Genomic DNA, 18,091 nt, shown 5'->3' on the forward strand with positions numbered 1-18,091 from the left:
GTACGCATAATTAAGAAGCAACATGATTAATGCTCTGAGAACTCAGAGGAAGATGCGCGTCATTATTCTTCCTTGGGAGACACACAGAGATTGTGACCTTTTAGTTAGGATGAGAAGGTTTCAAGAGAATTATCAGTAACTGATGGTGCTTGTGGAGGAAGAGTCCCAAACATGTTCATTTATTCCTTCATGCATTTATTTGCTCATTCTAGATTTGTTAATTGAGCATCTATTATTTGTCAAGCACCAAGACAAATGCAAAAAATGAATAAAACATAGTTCTACCCTCAAGAGGTTTACAGTCTATGAGAAGAATGACATGAAAAAAAATAGATTTAATAAAATGTTATAGGTATCTAAGTCTGTGCAAGATGTCATGGCATTTAGTTTGTTTCACCTAGAGAGGGACTTGTCAAGGATGTCACAGGTTTCTATCATGATTACAAGTTGTTTTCTTCCATTAAAATCATAGGATTCCTAAAGATAGGCCCTCATTCTTAAGCACAGATCAATCCAACTCGAATCTGTAGCTCCAATAGAATATAAGCTTTCTAGAAACAGAGAATGTGTTCAATTCTTCACTCTGTCCCCAGTACCTGGATCAGTGCCTCGAAAAGAATTGTTATCCAATGAGTATAGGTTGACTGATGGAATGAATTTGTGGTCAAAAAGAAGACATCTTAAATGTCAGGGGTGAAACTTGAATATTTTTGAAGAAATGGGAGAAAGTGTTTTTTCCCAAAAATTCTGGAGGTTTCCATTCTGTACTGTAATTTGTGTGAAATGAAAACCATATTATAGATCCACATTTCAAGTGAGAGTGTAAACATAGCGATAGTATTGCACTGAGTCCTGATTGTACTCTGGCCAATCCTGCCATTCCAAAGCTGTGTGATGGTGGGACGCCTGTTACCCTCTCTACATCTATTTATTTATGTATTAAATGGGAATAAAACCTATCTCACCTACCTTATAAAACTGCTTAAAGGTTTAAATGATATAATGCATGTGCATATACAATACCAACTTGAAAGTATTATGTAATTATAAAATATATACTAACATTAAATTTCTCAGTTTTAAATATAACAAGAATGCCATCCAAAGGCAATTGATTAAGCAGTTGTTTTCTTTTGTTTGTTTGTTTTTCTCTAGTGCAGTGCCTGGAGATGACCACCAAACGGAAAATAATCGGCCGTCTAGTGCCGTGCCGATGTTTCCGAGGTGAAGAAGAAATCATCTCCGTTTTAGATTACTCTCACTGCAGCCTTCAGCAGGTGCCAAAAGAGGTCTTCAACTTTGAAAGGACATTAGAGGAGCTTTATCTAGATGCTAACCAAATTGAAGAGCTACCCAAGGTAATTTTTGACAACCTGAAATATACCCTGCAAATGAGTGTTTCATAATTTCCCAAAACTTGGCATAATGATAATGCTAACCACAGCTCTCTGTGCGGGTAATTTACAATTCATTCAAATTGGTATAACTTTCCCCAATATTCTCATTGCCTTTTAATACCACTCCATTTGTAACTTCATGTAATATGTCAATAATCAGTTGACTTCCATGGAAATCACCATTTTATGGATTATGCCTTGTTGTTTTAATTTAAAATGCCCCCCCAAGAAAATACAGATTGGTGGATGAGATCAACAGCTAATGTGTAAAAAAGAAAGGAAAAACATGACACTGTTTCAAAACTGAAAGTTTTATATGTTGTATATTAGGGGGACATTGTTTTAAAACTTGAATTATATGATCTAAGAAATACCTTTTACACACACACACACACACACACACACACACATGCAATTAATACTATTATGGAAAACATGCTGTTGTTTCTGGAATTTGAAATCATAGATTATTACAAACATCACTGAATGTATATGGCATACAATTAAAAAACACAGTGTAGCAATATGTTTAATTAATATCAAACTTTGCACTCGCGCACACACACACAGACACACAGACACACAAAGAGCCATTATAACATTGTGCTATGCAAAGAAAATGTCTCCTGTGATCTTGTTCTCCATGGCAGAAAAGATTGGATGAGAAGAGATTAGCTACTGCAGACCAAGGCCACGCAACAGGGAGGGTCAAAATCTAAACCACTGGATCCTAATGATCACTTAAATAAGTGACTCAGATTAAGTAGTCAGAATGGCATTACCTGTGAAAGATTTGCACAATGGCTCTGAGGGGGAAAAAATGTCATGCAACATGTTTTCATTATTGATACGAAATCAAATGCGTATTAAATATCTAGGAACTAGAAAAAGAATCTTCCATAATAAAACTAACTTCATTATCAAAAATCTAAGTATAACATGCTGAGCAAAACAAACTATGAATAATTATTTCCATTTAGGATTATTAATTATGGTGTTTATAAACACTTCAGAGGCAAGAACTATTTAATGTGTACATCCAACCCAATATGCTTCATTTTTGACAACCTAAGAGTACAGTGTCATCTTAGCTCTTTGCTCAGGAGAGCTGGGTCAAGGCTAAAAAATAATTGACAATATGGATTATCATCTGGATTGCACATCAGGTAGAGGCTGGATTGAATTGGTGTCTCTTCTACCACACTATGAACTACTTGAGGTAAAGATGACATCTTATTCATCTTGGCCTCCCTGTATGCATGCATGCCTGCTTTCACATAATGGTTACTCAGTTGATCGGTTGTCACTGCCAGGTGGAACAATGCAGAGAACTTCATGCATTACGGGACTCGATTAGCAAAATTATATAAGGGTAAACAATTGCTAAATGTGGCATTTAGCTCTAATTTAGAAAAATAAGCACAGGTGTTTTTGTAGGGAAAGCCAATCTAGGATTTCCAGATAAATAACATCCAGTGATATTTGAATTTTAAACTAAAAAACAGACACTTTTTTTAGTATATGCATAATTATGCCCCAAATATTGCATTAGATGTGCTTATATTTAAAAAAAGTTTCATTATTTATCTGAAATTTAAATTTAACTGGGCATCCAATATTTTTATTTGCCAGATCTGGAAACCCTAAGCCCATCTAGTCATTTAAAATCTTTTTTAGGTCTATGTGACAGATTCTGTAAGACAAATAGTAAAAACACGGTTAAGGTTGATTAATCAAGCAATATTTATTTAATATCTATTATGAAGTATGTGAGGCTTTACTGGTGATATAAAAGAATTAAGTATCAATCCTTGCTCTCCATGATCTGACAACCTAATTACAGAGAAATCGGAAGCATTCAAGGTAAATGCACAGTAACTTATAATCAGAGCCAAAGAGCCAAATACTGTGGCAGAGCTTATGTATAAAGAAGAGCTCTGTTCTTGGAGGGGAGTGAGGAGTGCTTGACCCAAAAGCACAGATGTAAAACTTAAGATGGTACGTATGGAGAGGGAGACAAGAGAGAGCAGAGTTATGAAAAGTCTGGAGCTGAAGGAGCACGTGGTGAGTTCTGACTACATGTAGGTACAGTAGGGAGAGTGGGAGGACCCAGATTATGAAAGGTTTTAAGAGTCACACAGCATTGTTTCACTTAATGCATTAGGCAGATAGTGCCATTAGGGAGTTCTATACATCAAGTAAGTCACGAGGAGCTTAAATAGGCTTGCATTTGTAGTAAATTTAAATAATAAAAATGAACCAACGACCTCCTCAATGGATTAGATGTACACTTCCCAATGCATTATAATTAAGATAAGAAGAAAGTATCTTTTATTATTGGTATGCTTTATATATTTCAAAGATCTTTCACATAATCCCTCAAGGTTTCTATAGTCCCCAAATTCAATTTTTTTGCTTTCATAAAGCAGCCCTGTAAGTTAGTTTCTTCTGAAGTATCTGATTTTGACCTGTAATCTAAATTATCTGACATTGAGATATATCTTAATGATGCATTTTTTGTGTATCATTATATTTGTGCATTTTTAGAAAAATAGGAAATTAAGAAACAAAAGGAGTGATGTATCAGTTGCCTTCCCTATATGTGTTACAAGTAATAGAAAACCCAATCCAAACTAACTTAAACAAGAAATAGTATTTATTGGCTCACATAACTGGAAGATCCATCTTAGGACAGGCTCCAGAGCTGGTATGTTTTTATTCACCTTGTGTGGGATCAAGTTTATTCTGAGGCTCGCTTCTCTCATGGTGGCAGGCTGGTCACAACAGTTCTAGAGTCCACTTCTACAGCATCCAAAAAGAAACATCTGGCTCCTGAAACTTTTTTTCTGAGAAGGACAAGAAAGTATCTCCCTCAGAATTGCTCAACTAACTTTTCCTCAGGTCTCATTGGCCTTAATTGTGTCACATGTTTATGGCTGATTTAATCCCTTTGCTATGCAATCGCATATGGCAAGAAAAAAGGGATCATTATGATTGGGTTAAACAATGATGGCCACCTCTATGGAGCAGTGATTGTTGCCAGCAACACAAGAGGGAGGGTTGGAAGGACTGCTGGGGAGATTACCACAATGGACACTATAAACAAAATGTTATACAATGATTTCATGAGATCAATTTGTTCTTAAGCAAAGACAACATATAACAATTTTAAGGACTTGTAAATAAAATCTTAAGCCCTTCTGGAATTTAAATCTTTAAAACTAGATTAAATAACATGTTTTTGTCTGCCATCTTATTTTATTGTTTTCTTAATATTCCTCTGGCATTGTTGCCATGTGGTTTCCGATATATTCAGTAATGAGATAGCCATTCCTATTCTTGATTTTACATTATGGCAAGACTTGCCTTTTATAAACATTTTTATTCTTTTCTTCCTGATATTTTATACTGAGAATATTCTAGCTGGCCATGACTCCCTCCTGTAAGATGTTATACAACAGGTAGAGAACAGAGTCAAGGTTAATGGCATTAGGAAAAGATATGTCAAGAGTGTGTCAGAAAAGATGCAAAAATAGATAGGAAAGAACATGAAGTTTTTTGATGAGGAATGGTTCAATCAGTGTTGCTTAATTCTCTGTTGTAAAGGATAAAAATACAAAGTGACATGCCTTTCACACAGTGATAGAAAGCCCCACAACGTATAATTCAGTACTTTTTTGCTTATTATTTTAAATTGGAAACTTAAAATTATAGAAAGATAATTTTAATAGACCATACCAGGTGTACATAACACATGAAGTAGTGTGGGAAGGCAAATGTGAAAAAAGCAATAAAGAGAAAAACTATAGAGAAACTTCCTGAAACTGAAGAGGAACTTTTAAAATGAGAATAGACATAATTTTGGAAAAGCCAATATGTGATCAAAGTTGAAAGACATGGAGAGTGAATTTAGTAGAGGAGGTAAATTTAAACATGTGTACAAGAGGGTGGGACTAAATCTGAAGCACCATACTTTAAAAGTTTTCTCCATTTAAAAGTGTACAACCTACTCCAGAAATATTTTAAAGATTTGAACCTGAGCTTTGGACCCAGACAAACCTGGGATTAGATCCTAGCACTGCTATTTGGTTGGGAAGGGATTTTATTTTCTGGAATCCTCAATATTCTCATTAGCAAAACTGAGAAAATAATAGCACTACCTCCTGTGCCTAAATAGATGGCAGTTAGATGATAGATAGATGATAGATAGATAGATAGATAGATAGATAGATAGATAGATAGATAGATGATAGATATTATAGATAGAATGTTGGGTGACATAATGAATGTGGAATACCTGGAATAGAAAAATATTTAATAATTTCTATTCATCATTTTCCTATCACAGATGAAAAAAATTTATGTAATTACACTGAGTCAAACATAAATAAGATTTGGTAACATCTCAAGATAGTTCTGGGTATTGACTCTCCAAAAGAAACATGTTGTGTCATGACTTCATCTCTTTCTGAAATGTCCAAAGACAACTTCTAGAAAAACAATACCCTGCCCATAATGGGTAAAATGTTTTTGACCCTAACAGCTACACTAGCACATTTGGGATAACACCACCACTTCCCCAGAGAATTTCCTTGATTCACAAAGTCACAATGTCACATCATTTTTGAGTAGATGCAATCATGGAAATTATTTTATTTAGCCCTTGTTGGTACTAATAAGCAAGTCCAAGCCAGAAAAGTTAATGAACTTCCCTTAGGCCACATGGGATGTTATCGTCTATCCAAAACTATTATGAAAAGATTATGTATTAGTCAGGATAAAATAGGTTATACTACAGTAACAAGTCAAAATTTCAGTGGATAACTGAACAACTGCTTTGTGTCCCGTGAGTGTTCACAGGGACCACTGCTCTTGAGGAGCCCACAGCTAATAACTAGTTTAACTTTCCACCCATGCAGAAGTATCTGTTTTTGTCTTTCAACAGTCATCCAACCTCTTTATGTACATTTCTGTTATGGAAGAAATCACTAACTTAAAAAGCAGATCATTGCATTAGTGGAGAGTTGTGATTATAAGAAAATTCTGTAATTTGTTGATGTTTCCAAATGGCCATCTATCTATCTACCCCAAATGGCCATCTATCTATCTACCCATCCAACACTTGGCTGGGCACTCAGGGTTATAAAAAGATTATCAAAGCATGTTTTCTCTGGACAAGGAACTATGCTTTTCTCATTACTGCCTTGATCCTTGAAATATTTTAAAGGAATTCGTGTACTTTGCCTTAGAGTTCTTTTTTTCCAGGACTAGTTTACAAGTTTCTTTGACCATTTTCAAGGACAGGCTTTATAGTTGCTGCACAGTCTTGGTTCCTTTCCTCTGGACACATTCTAATTATTAGTTTGACTTATCAAATTGCAATATTTGTCCAAGTGGAAGTACCCAACAAAGTGATAAACAAATGGTAATGAAATTCAAGAGCAAGGTTAGAGTTAGAGATGGATTTAAGAGTCATCCTCCTAGAGGTGAGAATTAAAACAATGAGACAAGATGATATCCCTTAGAGAGAAAGGAAAAAGAAAATTGCAGAGAAATAAATGTTAAACTTTAAAAAGCAAAATAATACTACAAACTCATACTAGAACTTGCTAGAAATTACTTGTGTTTTCCCCAGCCGTCATGGCAACTTTGTATACAGGGATAAAATTTAGAAATTTTATTGTGCTCATGAAGCTAAGAGACTGTGGGTAAGACAAATCTGGCATTTCAACTGATTTTTATCTAGCTTCTAAAGCATACAAAAATCTGTTGTTCATAGTGAACAGAAGAAAAGGATATAGCCTTTACTATGTAGCACTTTCAAAGCTAACTCTGGATATTTCCAATCTTTCAAGACATTTGAAATTTAAGATCGTGAGCATTTCACACATAGAGACCTCAAATGAATTGTTTGTTTTATATATGAGGAAGGCAATGTCCTACGTTCCTATCAGAGAGCCATAAAACAGTTGGCGGGACACAAAACACGTGAGATATAGGGAGGTCATTCAGATATTTTAAAATAATTAGGAAAGCCAAAGAAACAAATATTAATTTGAATGTTAAGCTCTGTGTTCTTAAAATTTGCTCATTTTTTTGGAGACATATTGATAATATCTCTATTTGGGCTCTAGTTTTGCCTCAGCATGACCCAGATCAGTAGATCCCACACTTCTCAAATTGATAATCCAGCAAAATGCGGAAACTGACATTCTCTTTCTCTTGATAAATAAATATTTTAAAAGTCTTATGTAAGACTTTTATTATTTTATTGTAAAAGCATAATTTTACAGCCAAATATGAAAAACACTCATAAATACCAAATAAATGGTACACCTTTACAAGAACTGTGCGGCAGTAACCCTATACTCTCTTTTTTTCAAATAGCAGTTTTATTGAGATATATTTCACGTACCTTCAAATTTAACCTTACAAAGTGTTCAATTCAGTGGTTTCATTATATTCACAGAATTGTACAACCATCACCACTGTCTAACTCTAGAAATTTTAATCACTTCCCCCAAAACACAGTATCCCTGCTAGCAATCACTTCATATTCTCTGCTTCTCCTCATCCCAGGGAATCTTTTTCTCCATGGATTTGTCTGTTCTGGACATTTCATGAAAGTGGAATCATACAGCGCTGGGGGTATTTTGTGACTGGCTTCCTTCACTGTGCATAATGTTTTCAAGGTTTATCCATGTTGTAGTGTATTCCTTTTATTGCCAAATAATATTGCTTTGCATGGATATATCCTATACACTTTTTAAAAATAGGATATAATACTTTTTGAAATGCAGACATATTGCTAAAAAATGTTATTTTGCTATAACATATTTGTTTTCTCAGTACAAATTCATCAGTTTGCGGTCTTGTAGTCTATAGTACACATGAAGTTGACCTCCAGTACCCAACTTCTTCCAGTGCTTTGTTTTTTATTAAGTAATTGTTGAAATTCAATTTCATAAACACACACACACTCTCTCTCTCTCTCTCTCTCTCTCTCTCTCTCACACACACACACACACACACACACACACACACACACACACAGAGGGTGCCAAAAAAATGTATACACATTTTAAGAAAGACAAACTGTATGTCAGTCCTCCACGTTGCCACTCGTGTATGGCTGTGGAGCTGAAACAGATCATTCAATATGAAGCAACCAGGAATTTATCAAAGAGAGATGTTTTAGACTAGTGAAAATATTGTCATGGCCTGCCTCCAGTCACTGGACCATAAATAGCAAAAATCCTCATTGACTCTCCATAAAATAAATGAGCAACAAAACATGAACCCGAATCGTGCCAGCAGCCAGCAGGTAAAATAAAGTTCCAAGTTAATGACCAGCAAATGGGCTATGACAACTGTGTGGGAGCATTTGTGCTGAGCCTTTACATAAAAGCTATGCAAGCTCTCTGCTCAGAGACTTGGCCCCTGCTCTTTCTTCTACTAGCGTTGCTTTTCCACAGGCCTGCTCCTTCATTTCCTTCAGGTCTCTGCTCAGAATCACCTTACCAGAGAAGCTACACCCCTTTGTCATATACAAAATAACAACACCCACCACCACCACCACTACTTATTCCCGCTAACAAAATTTTAGGCTTAATTGTATCTCTAGAAAATTTCTAGTACAATTCAATTACGTTAACCCGTATTAAGATGCTGTCTAAATATCATTTCTATAAAACATCAGCATAAAAAGCTCCCTCTGATATGGTGTCTATTATTTTACAAAGAGTCAGATCTTTGACTGTGGCCGGAGGTCAGGAAGGGCGGGAAAAGTTGGAGCATATCTGCATAGGACACAGAAAATAAAACTCTCTCGCTTAATGGCGTTTTATTTTATTCTATCCTATTCTAACTTTTTGATGCTGATTCTGTAGGTTGAAGTGAGGTGGGATAATTTTTGTGGCTCCCCCACAAGTTATTACCTAATACAGCGCACTCTGCAATTTTTTTGTACTCTCAAGCTCTGAGCACTTTATCCATATAAATTAGAGCTGCCACACAATATGTTCTTAAATAAAGGAATGTTGTCTCTGACTCTAGAAGCAGTCAAAGGGGGGGTGTCATGGAAAGTATTTTTACATGTGTGGGGGTGGAGAAGGGAACAAGTCAGCAGCTCTGGTTTACAGATTCCATCTAGGCTGCCACTGACATTGAAGTTACCTATCCAGCTCCTGTAGGAAATTGAACGATATATACTTTGCTGATCACTGGGAAAATAGTGATTGAACAGACTTATGTACTCTTTAGCATGAAAGACAGACATTAAACAAGTAACTGCATCAGATAAGCTGTCTTTTATGATAGAAGGGGAAGCAACAGGTGTTTTAGACACATTCAGTGGAGCATCCTCCCTGAAGAATGTCACTACAACTAAGTCTTAAGGATTAGAAAGAGTTCAGTTGGAGAGGAATGGCCAGGTTCCAGAGACAATACAAATGAGACATATTTAAGGAACAGAAAAAATTTAAGTATTGCTTAAATATGTAGTGCAAGAGTGACAATGGGAGAAACAAGGATGGAGAATTATAAAGACCTTCCATGATAAGATAGGAAGTTTGAATTTTCTCTGGACGTTTCACTTGTGGGTGTTCTGGGTAGCTGCAATATCACATATGTATTTTAGAAAGATAGTTCTAGCTGCACTAAAAATAGACATAAAAGTGTAAACCTAGAGGCAAGAAGACCAGTAGACATTTGTGAGAGGATGATGACCTAGTTCAGGGTAGTGACGCTGAGGATGGAACACAGGACACAGTTTGAGAGACTTCTTGGAGGCAAAATTTACTGGATTTGGTCATCTGTTTGATCTCTTGATTTGGAGGGAAGCGGCCAAATGAGTCACACATGACTCCCAGTTTTCTACTAGAGAACAAGGAGTGAACCAAAAGATGGAGGTATGGAGTCCAGGAAACCAGAACCCAGTTCAGGAAGGTAGCAAATGAATATCTATGGAAGCCATGTGTGTGTCACACAGAGAGAAATCCGCCCATCCGCCCAGACTGGAGCCAGCTATACCAGGTGCAGGAATGAGTTCCTCCAGAATAAAATGTAGACCTAGTAATTTATCTGATGTGCTTTAGCAATTGGAAATATAATCGCTGGGCATTTGACAGAGCTGTTTGAGTATTTGGGGGGAAAGAATTAAGGCTAAATGTGTAGAGAACCTAGCAAATAAAGAATAAAGCAACTTCAGAAAAAAAATTAAGAGTTAAAAAAAAACACAGTGTGCAAATAAACATTAATATCAGCATTAACTACTGATATAACAAAAAATTAGATGTAAATATATCAGGAAGATAAGAAAAAAGAATGATGATGGTTGTTGTAGTGAGAAATATGATTTTTCACCTGCCTTAATATGAAATAAATGTGCAGTATTTGTAATTGATAAAACTAGAAGTGGAAACACATGTGTATTCTATAGAAATATAGAAGAATATACAAAAAATAATAGCTAAAGAAGTTGAAAGCCACTACCTCTAGAAATGGGATTGTGGGATGCGAATAACGGGATAAAGAACCAATGTAATGCTTTTACAAAAATAAAAATTAATTTTAAAGAAAGAGAATTGAACTGGAAGAGAAAAGCATGAGAGGTTAACCTTTTGGTAGCTCTGATCAAATTATGGTACTTCTTTTTGAAAATGGTCCCTATGGCACACTAATAAATGTAAATGTCTGCTGCTCGAGTAAATTGTAAAGTAACATTTGAGCAAATTACATGACATAAGTTAAAATGTAAATTTATAAAGGTGGGTCAGTCGATATTTGCCATCTACTCTTCACTAGTTCTTATAATACTAGTTAACTTATTATTACATGTTTTCATGTTATTTCATTCCTGGCTCACTCCTTAGTAAGTGAAGTAGTTCTAAATCAGAGGGCATTTACTAACACGGCAATTTGGACTGACTTCTAGAATAAAATCTGCATTTAGGGAATTAATTTCTCTAAAGTATACTTTTTCTTCTGAAGTTGCTTTATTTTTTATTGCTTGTTTTGTATCTATCTACCCTCTCAATTTTTAGACTAATTCGAGTATAATGTCTCTATAGTATTTATTATTATACTCTAGAGAAATCCCTTAAAGGCTGATTTCATTCTAGAAATGAGCAAATTGCTGCATTAGTGGAATACCTTCTTTGACTGAGAACCACATCAAGATAATAGTTCTTGACCAGTGACTCCTGGGAAGTCAGGCCATTCTCAACTTGTTATAGGAACATGGAATTACTCCAGTGTGATTCCAAGGTTGACCTTCCCTAAAATGGGTCTGTAGACATGTGAAAATCACCATGTGAACATTTGCTTCCAAAATTGGTACAGGTGTATGAGGCTGTGAGTTAGGATCTGCTATAGCATACAAGTGACACATTTTTTAAGAATGACAATGAACTAAAAGATTTCTAAGAGAGAAACATGAATGTGTTATGGAATCAAACGCAAAATTCAGCTAAATTGCTGGGCTAAAAAAATCATGTTCACTGTATTCTGTTGTTAGAAGAACTGTGGTAGAAGTTTAAGAGACCATAGACTAAACTTTAGAGATAATGATAGTTCCTCAGGTAATGATAGGAATGCAGAGAAGGATACAAATAATGTAAATTCACACTTATTGCTGGCTAGCTACTATATTTAACTTCAAAGGTCAGATCCAAAAATCCCACTAGAACCTCTAGTTACCGAGATGAAGAGCAGTTAGAAGTGAAATGTCTGGTGTGATAGAAAGCAGTAGAGCTTTAAAATCAGGCAAATTTGAATTAGAAACCCAGTGTGGGGAAGGTTCTCCATCTACCCTATTTAGAATAAAACATCTACCCTGCAGGATTGTTTTACCTGTACCTTGTTTTCATCATGTACCGACCTTGTGGTCATTCTTCTTCCCTGTTATAGCTTAAATAACACATCTGTGAAGTATGAGTATGGGGCCTGGCGAAACGCAAAGCCTCCAACAAATGGTGGCAATTGTTAAGAGCTGTAGTACCATAAAGAAAACCAAAAAGTTGACTTTTTCCTATAAAATGAGAAATGGTAGTTCCACTTCACAAACAGGAAACTATTTTCTTTTCTAAGTTAATAGTGATATAAAAAGAGAGACAATCTTTTGCAGATATCTATTCTTCCAAAATTTATGTGAAAATTATTTTTAACAAAATCCTAGAGATACTTATCTGTCTAATACAAAGAGGCGGTTTGCTGTTTCTGTAATGAACCCAAAACAACAATAAGTAAGTTAAATTTTGACCAGAGATTAGAGGAAATACCAATATTCTATCTTTCTCTTTAGAACGTTTTTACAGATTCTTGATTTCCTGGTAACAGTGTAGCCTTGCTCTTATTTTTCATTTTGGCATCTGTGTGTATGTGTGTGGTATTTATCGCCTAGAAAGTTAAGTTTTCTCTTTTCTTTAAATTTTAAATGTGTGTGTTAAAGATTTGTGTTCTTTTTTTCTTTTTTTAAGTGACAATAAAGGTTAATTAAGTTGACTTTAACTCCCATGGTCCTTCATGGTATCTTTTCTGTCTGTCAGTGGCTTTAATAGGATAAAGGTTCTCTTTATTTGTTCTAAATAATTAAGAATTGACTACATAAAAGCTTGCAATCTATGTTCACCCCATAAATTTACCCATTAACATTAATGATGGCTGTTTCCACCATTGCCAGTGAAGCACCACCAGCCTGCAGAGAAGTTCTAACTCTTAGGAGAAATGGAGCAGGTCCAAGGCCAACAGGGCAGGGTGTGGGAATGCTAAGAAACAGGAGAACAGAGTTACAGAAACCAAGGGAGAGGAGAGTTCTAAGGAGGGAGGGGTGACACTGTCAAATGGAATAGGAAAGCCAAGTAAGGCAAAAACTAGAGAATCCATTAGAATGGGTGGTAAAGTTTCATTCGTGACTTTTTTTTTGTCTTTGAAACATTTAGTTATTCAGTTTATTTTTTTTCTATTAAAATATATTGGGGTGACAGTGGTCAACAAAACTGCAGGTTTCAAGGGTACGATTCTATAATACATCATCTATGTGTTACATTGTGTGCTCACCCCTCAGAGTAAGTTCTCCTTCCATCACCATATATTTGGTCCCCTATACCCCCTCCCTCCTACCCTCTCGTACCCCCTAAACAGTTGTCTGTGTCTATGAGTTTTGATTCTTTACTTGTTTGTCTTCTTCCTTTGTTGCCTTCAGTTTTATATCCCACGTATGAGTGAAGTCCTGGTTCTTGACTTCTTCTGTCTGACTTATTTCACTTAGCGTAATGATCTCAAGATCCATCCGTGGAGTCGTAAATGGCAGTATTCATGACTTTTACAATAACAGCTTCGGGGGGGAAGGAGGGAGTAGCTTCTTGATCTTCCAGTTCTTTCTAGGTGATCACATTCATCCATTCTCATGTTCTCAGCCTCTGCACTGAAGACTTACAAATCGATTTTGCCAGCTACGCCCTATTTCTCAAGCTTTAGATTTATACATGCTTTCTGGATTTATTTGAATATTTGTCTTCAACAAATTTCCCCCCTTGAAACCTGTCTCCTGTCCTATATTCTCTGTCTCATTTGAGTGACTATCGAGTCCCAATACCAAGACCCTGTCATCTTTTACTCTTACTCCTTACTCACCTTCCTCATCAAATCAACTGCCAAGTCCTGTCAATTTTGCCACTGATTTCTTAAATCTAATCTCAGCTCTCCATCACAGAACCTTTGACAGGCCTTCATCCATCTCTCAGTGAACTAATGGAACAGTCTTCTTATTGATATGTCTTAAAGCCACTTTTCTCCCCCAATTTATTCTTCACACAGCCGACAGTGATATTTCCAAATGTAAATATGACCAGGCCGATAACCTCGGTTGAGGCTGTTCTGTTTCCTCTCTAATTTGGGGGGAGGGGGCGACGGGACTGAGAATTTATGCTGATATGAGGCCTCCTGTTGTCTGCCTACAACCTCCCTCTCCAACCTCTTCTGTTCTCACACCAAGTGTTCTGGAAACACAGAACTCTTTCTTGCCTCTAACCTTACGCTGTTTCCTCTGTCTCCTATGCTACTTCAAAATTCATCTCAGTTGTCACGTCCTCCCACAGTCTTCATTCTGCACTCACTGGCACAGTGATTTAACTCTTCTCTGTGCTCCATATTACCATGTGTACAGTTCTACAAATGCACTTATCAAACCGATGGCAATTGTTCATTCGATGCATATTTATTGAATGCCACCTCTACTCCAGGGACACAGGGTTGAAGAAGGAAGACAGTAGAATTATCCCTACTCCAGGGATAATGTCTACTTCATCTTTAAACTATTACTACTTAATCTTTAATCTTGTTTGGTTCAAAGTTAGGATCTCACTAAATATTTATTGCACAAATAATTGTAATCTGATTTTGTAAAAGTGGGTCATAGAAATATGTATACAAGACCATACGAAAGCACAATGGAGAGACAACTAATCCTGCTTTCCTGAGGGATCAGGGAAATCTGACTGGCAGAAAGCATTGCTAAAGATAAGACTAGAAAACAGTGTAACGGGGCTTTTTAAGTGGTAAATGTGAGCCTTAGAGAAAATGTATGGAACTTGCTCAGTAGCATGTGGCTAGTTAAGGGTGGAGTCAAAATTCAAAGTTAAGTCCTCTGATTCCAAAGTTTGTAATCTTTCCATTATGACCACAAGTGGAGGAAAGACTCCAGCTATACCATAAGCCATCTTTTTTCTGGTTTGCTGACCTGAACAAAAAGTTGCATATATATATATATGCAACTCAACTGTTCACACATCACATTGACTACTGTCTATAGCCAGAGCCAAAACCTTCATAAATGTCAATTACCAAAAATTTTACCAACTCGTAGTTACTAAAGAAGTAATTAAAAAAACAACCCAATGCATACCTGTGCTTGTATACACACACACATACACACACTCACACACACACGCATGCATCACTTGCCTTAAAGCTTGTCTTATGTATAGCAGAGTTATCAGGAATTTGCCCCAAATGCCTATTAACAATAAAAATTAAACATTTTAAGCGGTGCTTTTATATTCAGCTTTCACTTTTTCCAGTTTTCTTCTTGGTGTTATTAACTTGTTTACAAGTAAAGTAACCATAGATATATAAGTTAAAGAACATTTTCATTTTTAAAAATGTAAATGCATTTGTTATTAAGTAGAGAGTGTCTGGTAAGGTGCTATGCCTTGTATATTCAAACCAACAGCTGTTATTCCAATAAAATATATTCCCTTCCTTCTAAACAATGACAAATGCTAAAATAACCTTGCTGTTCTAAAGGGAAAAAAATGATTTCAAGAATGCCTTTGTACAAATTGTTGCTGAAAAGATCTGTATTTTAAAAGTAACAGCAGTGGTATTTATTGTTCTCTAGGATAAAGTGCCTAGGTATTTATTGTAGATGCCATCTTTCTGCAGGGAAGAAAAGCTCTCGTTTCTGCAGCACATTCAGTGTTACTGAAATGCTGTAGAAGGTGTTGTAAGGCCTGCCTTTTCCTTATTTAATGCTGCCAGCACTTGTCCAGCTCCACACTGCCCACGTCAGCCCACAGCTCCGTTGCTTCTGAGACCTTAAAGTGTTGTCAGACCACAAAACTTTCCCTCCTTTGACTGTGATATACTACTGGCGCCAAGTGTTAATGATTTCTCCTCATGAGTCACCCCTCCTGACAGCGCCTTAAGATTCATTATGTTTTACCTAGATGTTCTCTAATCATCTACCTGTCGGCTTCTGGTCACAAATGCCAGTTGTTTCTCAAAAACAAAATTCCGAGTCAGTCACATCACGACTTATGAACAGTTAAGGGGTAGATGTTAATGTGAGGGAGCGGTGTATAGAGTACTTTGAAAAGCAGGCAAATCCACACGTACAAATTCTCTAGGTCAAAGGCAAGGTCTAGGAAAGGTATATTTTTATTATTATTATTAAAATGCAATGGGCAAAGCCCTCTCTCTTTCTGATAGTATTTATTTAGTATTTTTTACATTGCATTTTATTTTATATTTTTGTGTTTATAACCACTGCATACTTGAGGAAGGGGATACTTTGTAGAGCTGTGCCTGCTAGCCCGGAAGCAGATGTTTAAGAGATGCTCTCTGAGTACAAGCCATCAGGAAGGAAGGGAGATGGGAAGAAAAGAAGGGAAGAAGAAAGGAGGAAAGGAAGGAGGGAGGGAGGGAAAGAAAGACAAGAGTCAATTGCTGTCATAATTAGAAGCTTACAATTTCACCAAGTGCACAGATAAAACCATATTTACACTATTGTTTTTGAGTTGGCTCTTTTCTAACTAAAGATAATTATTCACACTTGTATTAAACTAAAGAATTTTAAAACATTTTATTATAATGTGCACAAAAGAATTATTTCCTTGAAACAGCTTTCAAACAAACTTGAAAATACTATACCCTGAACACTTTTAAAGTGATTCAAAGGAAGAACTTCTAAGAAACGAGTCATTCAGTGATGCCAACTCATTAGACAATCCTTTTTCCTGGTGGAATCCGCTTGTGCCAACACATGGCATCAATATCCTTCTCATTGAATATTTATGATTTTATATGAAACTTTTCAGGAAAAGCAGTTATCTTTTTAAAATTCACAAGCCATTGATGCTTTTTTATTTGTGGTGGAAAAATAAACAGCTTATTTCATATTTTTTCTAAGGAACTGTTTTAAGATAGAGTCATTCACATTGACGGAGTTTTTATTGTATCTTTATTTCTCTACGCTAGAGTATGAAAGGGAAAATAAAATCCAAATACAAATGATAACAGTTTGCATTTATATAGCACTTCTGTGTTAGCAACGTGCTATAACATATACTCACATTTACTTTAATTTAGGTCCTTGCTTTCAGTAGTCATTGAGTCTGAGTCTTCTTTCCTAACCCCCCTTGAACCATTGTGGCTCAAAGTTCCCAGTCTCATTCACTCTCCCCTCCCAGGCATCCTGCAACTGTTGTCAGTTGTCACTGTTATCTTTCCAAAGCACAGATCTGCTGGTGCAGAGGGAGCAGTGCTCTGCAGTGGAAATGGCTTTGTATCAGACAAAATTGAATTTGAAGTCTGGCTCTGGCACTTCTTAAGTATATGGCCTTGTAAAAGTTAACTTTCTGAGTTTTCCCACCTGCAAAATAAGGATAATAATACCTTCCCTGAAACACTGTTGCAAGAACTAGAGATAATATATTTTTAAAACTAGTTTAATGCCCTGCACATATATAATAGGCACTCAACAAATGGCGACCATCTTATTTGCCACTTCCCTACATAAAAACATTCATGGAAGAACAACTAGTTTACTGAGAAAGTACCATGTGACAGGCATTGCATTATACACTGCAGGTGCTACAGGGACTAGAGAAGTTTACAGCCTGATAATTCCAAAGCAGGGACATCCAGGCTTCAGTAGAGATAAATACAGAATGTTATGCAAGTACAGGAGTGGAGCATGTAAACTGGTATTAGGCTGTGACTTCAGAGTTGGGAGGGTCTCACCGTGGAGAAGGGGATAGTGAGGTAGTGGGACCAACACTTCAACCGGAAAGCTGGCATTTATTTGCAAAGGTGAGAAAGAGCATGGTGGGTGCAGAATCTGTCAGCCACTGAGTGTGGCTGCAGATATGGTAACACAGGACAATACAGGGCAAAGTATGAGCAAGAGACAGGGA

The 18,091-nt window shown here is 36.3% G+C and overlaps 1 protein-coding gene across 11 annotated transcripts in view; it reads left to right on the forward strand.

Annotated features, from left to right (window-relative positions):
• LRRC7 (leucine rich repeat containing 7) overlaps positions 1-18,091 on the forward strand; it is a 474,513-nt gene that overhangs the window by 173,007 nt on the left and 283,415 nt on the right. For all 11 annotated transcript variants that reach the window (XR_012497277.1, XM_074334934.1, XM_074334935.1 and 8 more), the window contains one exon: positions 1,156-1,358. Coding sequence is in view for 10 of the 11 variants with exons in the window: in XM_074334934.1 (XP_074191035.1) it covers positions 1,156-1,358 (203 nt within the window). In the remaining variant the exon portion in view is untranslated. The remainder of the gene's footprint in view (positions 1-1,155; positions 1,359-18,091) is intronic.

This window comes from Rhinolophus sinicus, linkage group LG06 (genome assembly GCF_036562045.2).
Source record: "Rhinolophus sinicus isolate RSC01 linkage group LG06, ASM3656204v1, whole genome shotgun sequence".
NCBI classification, from domain to species: domain Eukaryota; kingdom Metazoa; phylum Chordata; class Mammalia; order Chiroptera; family Rhinolophidae; genus Rhinolophus; species Rhinolophus sinicus.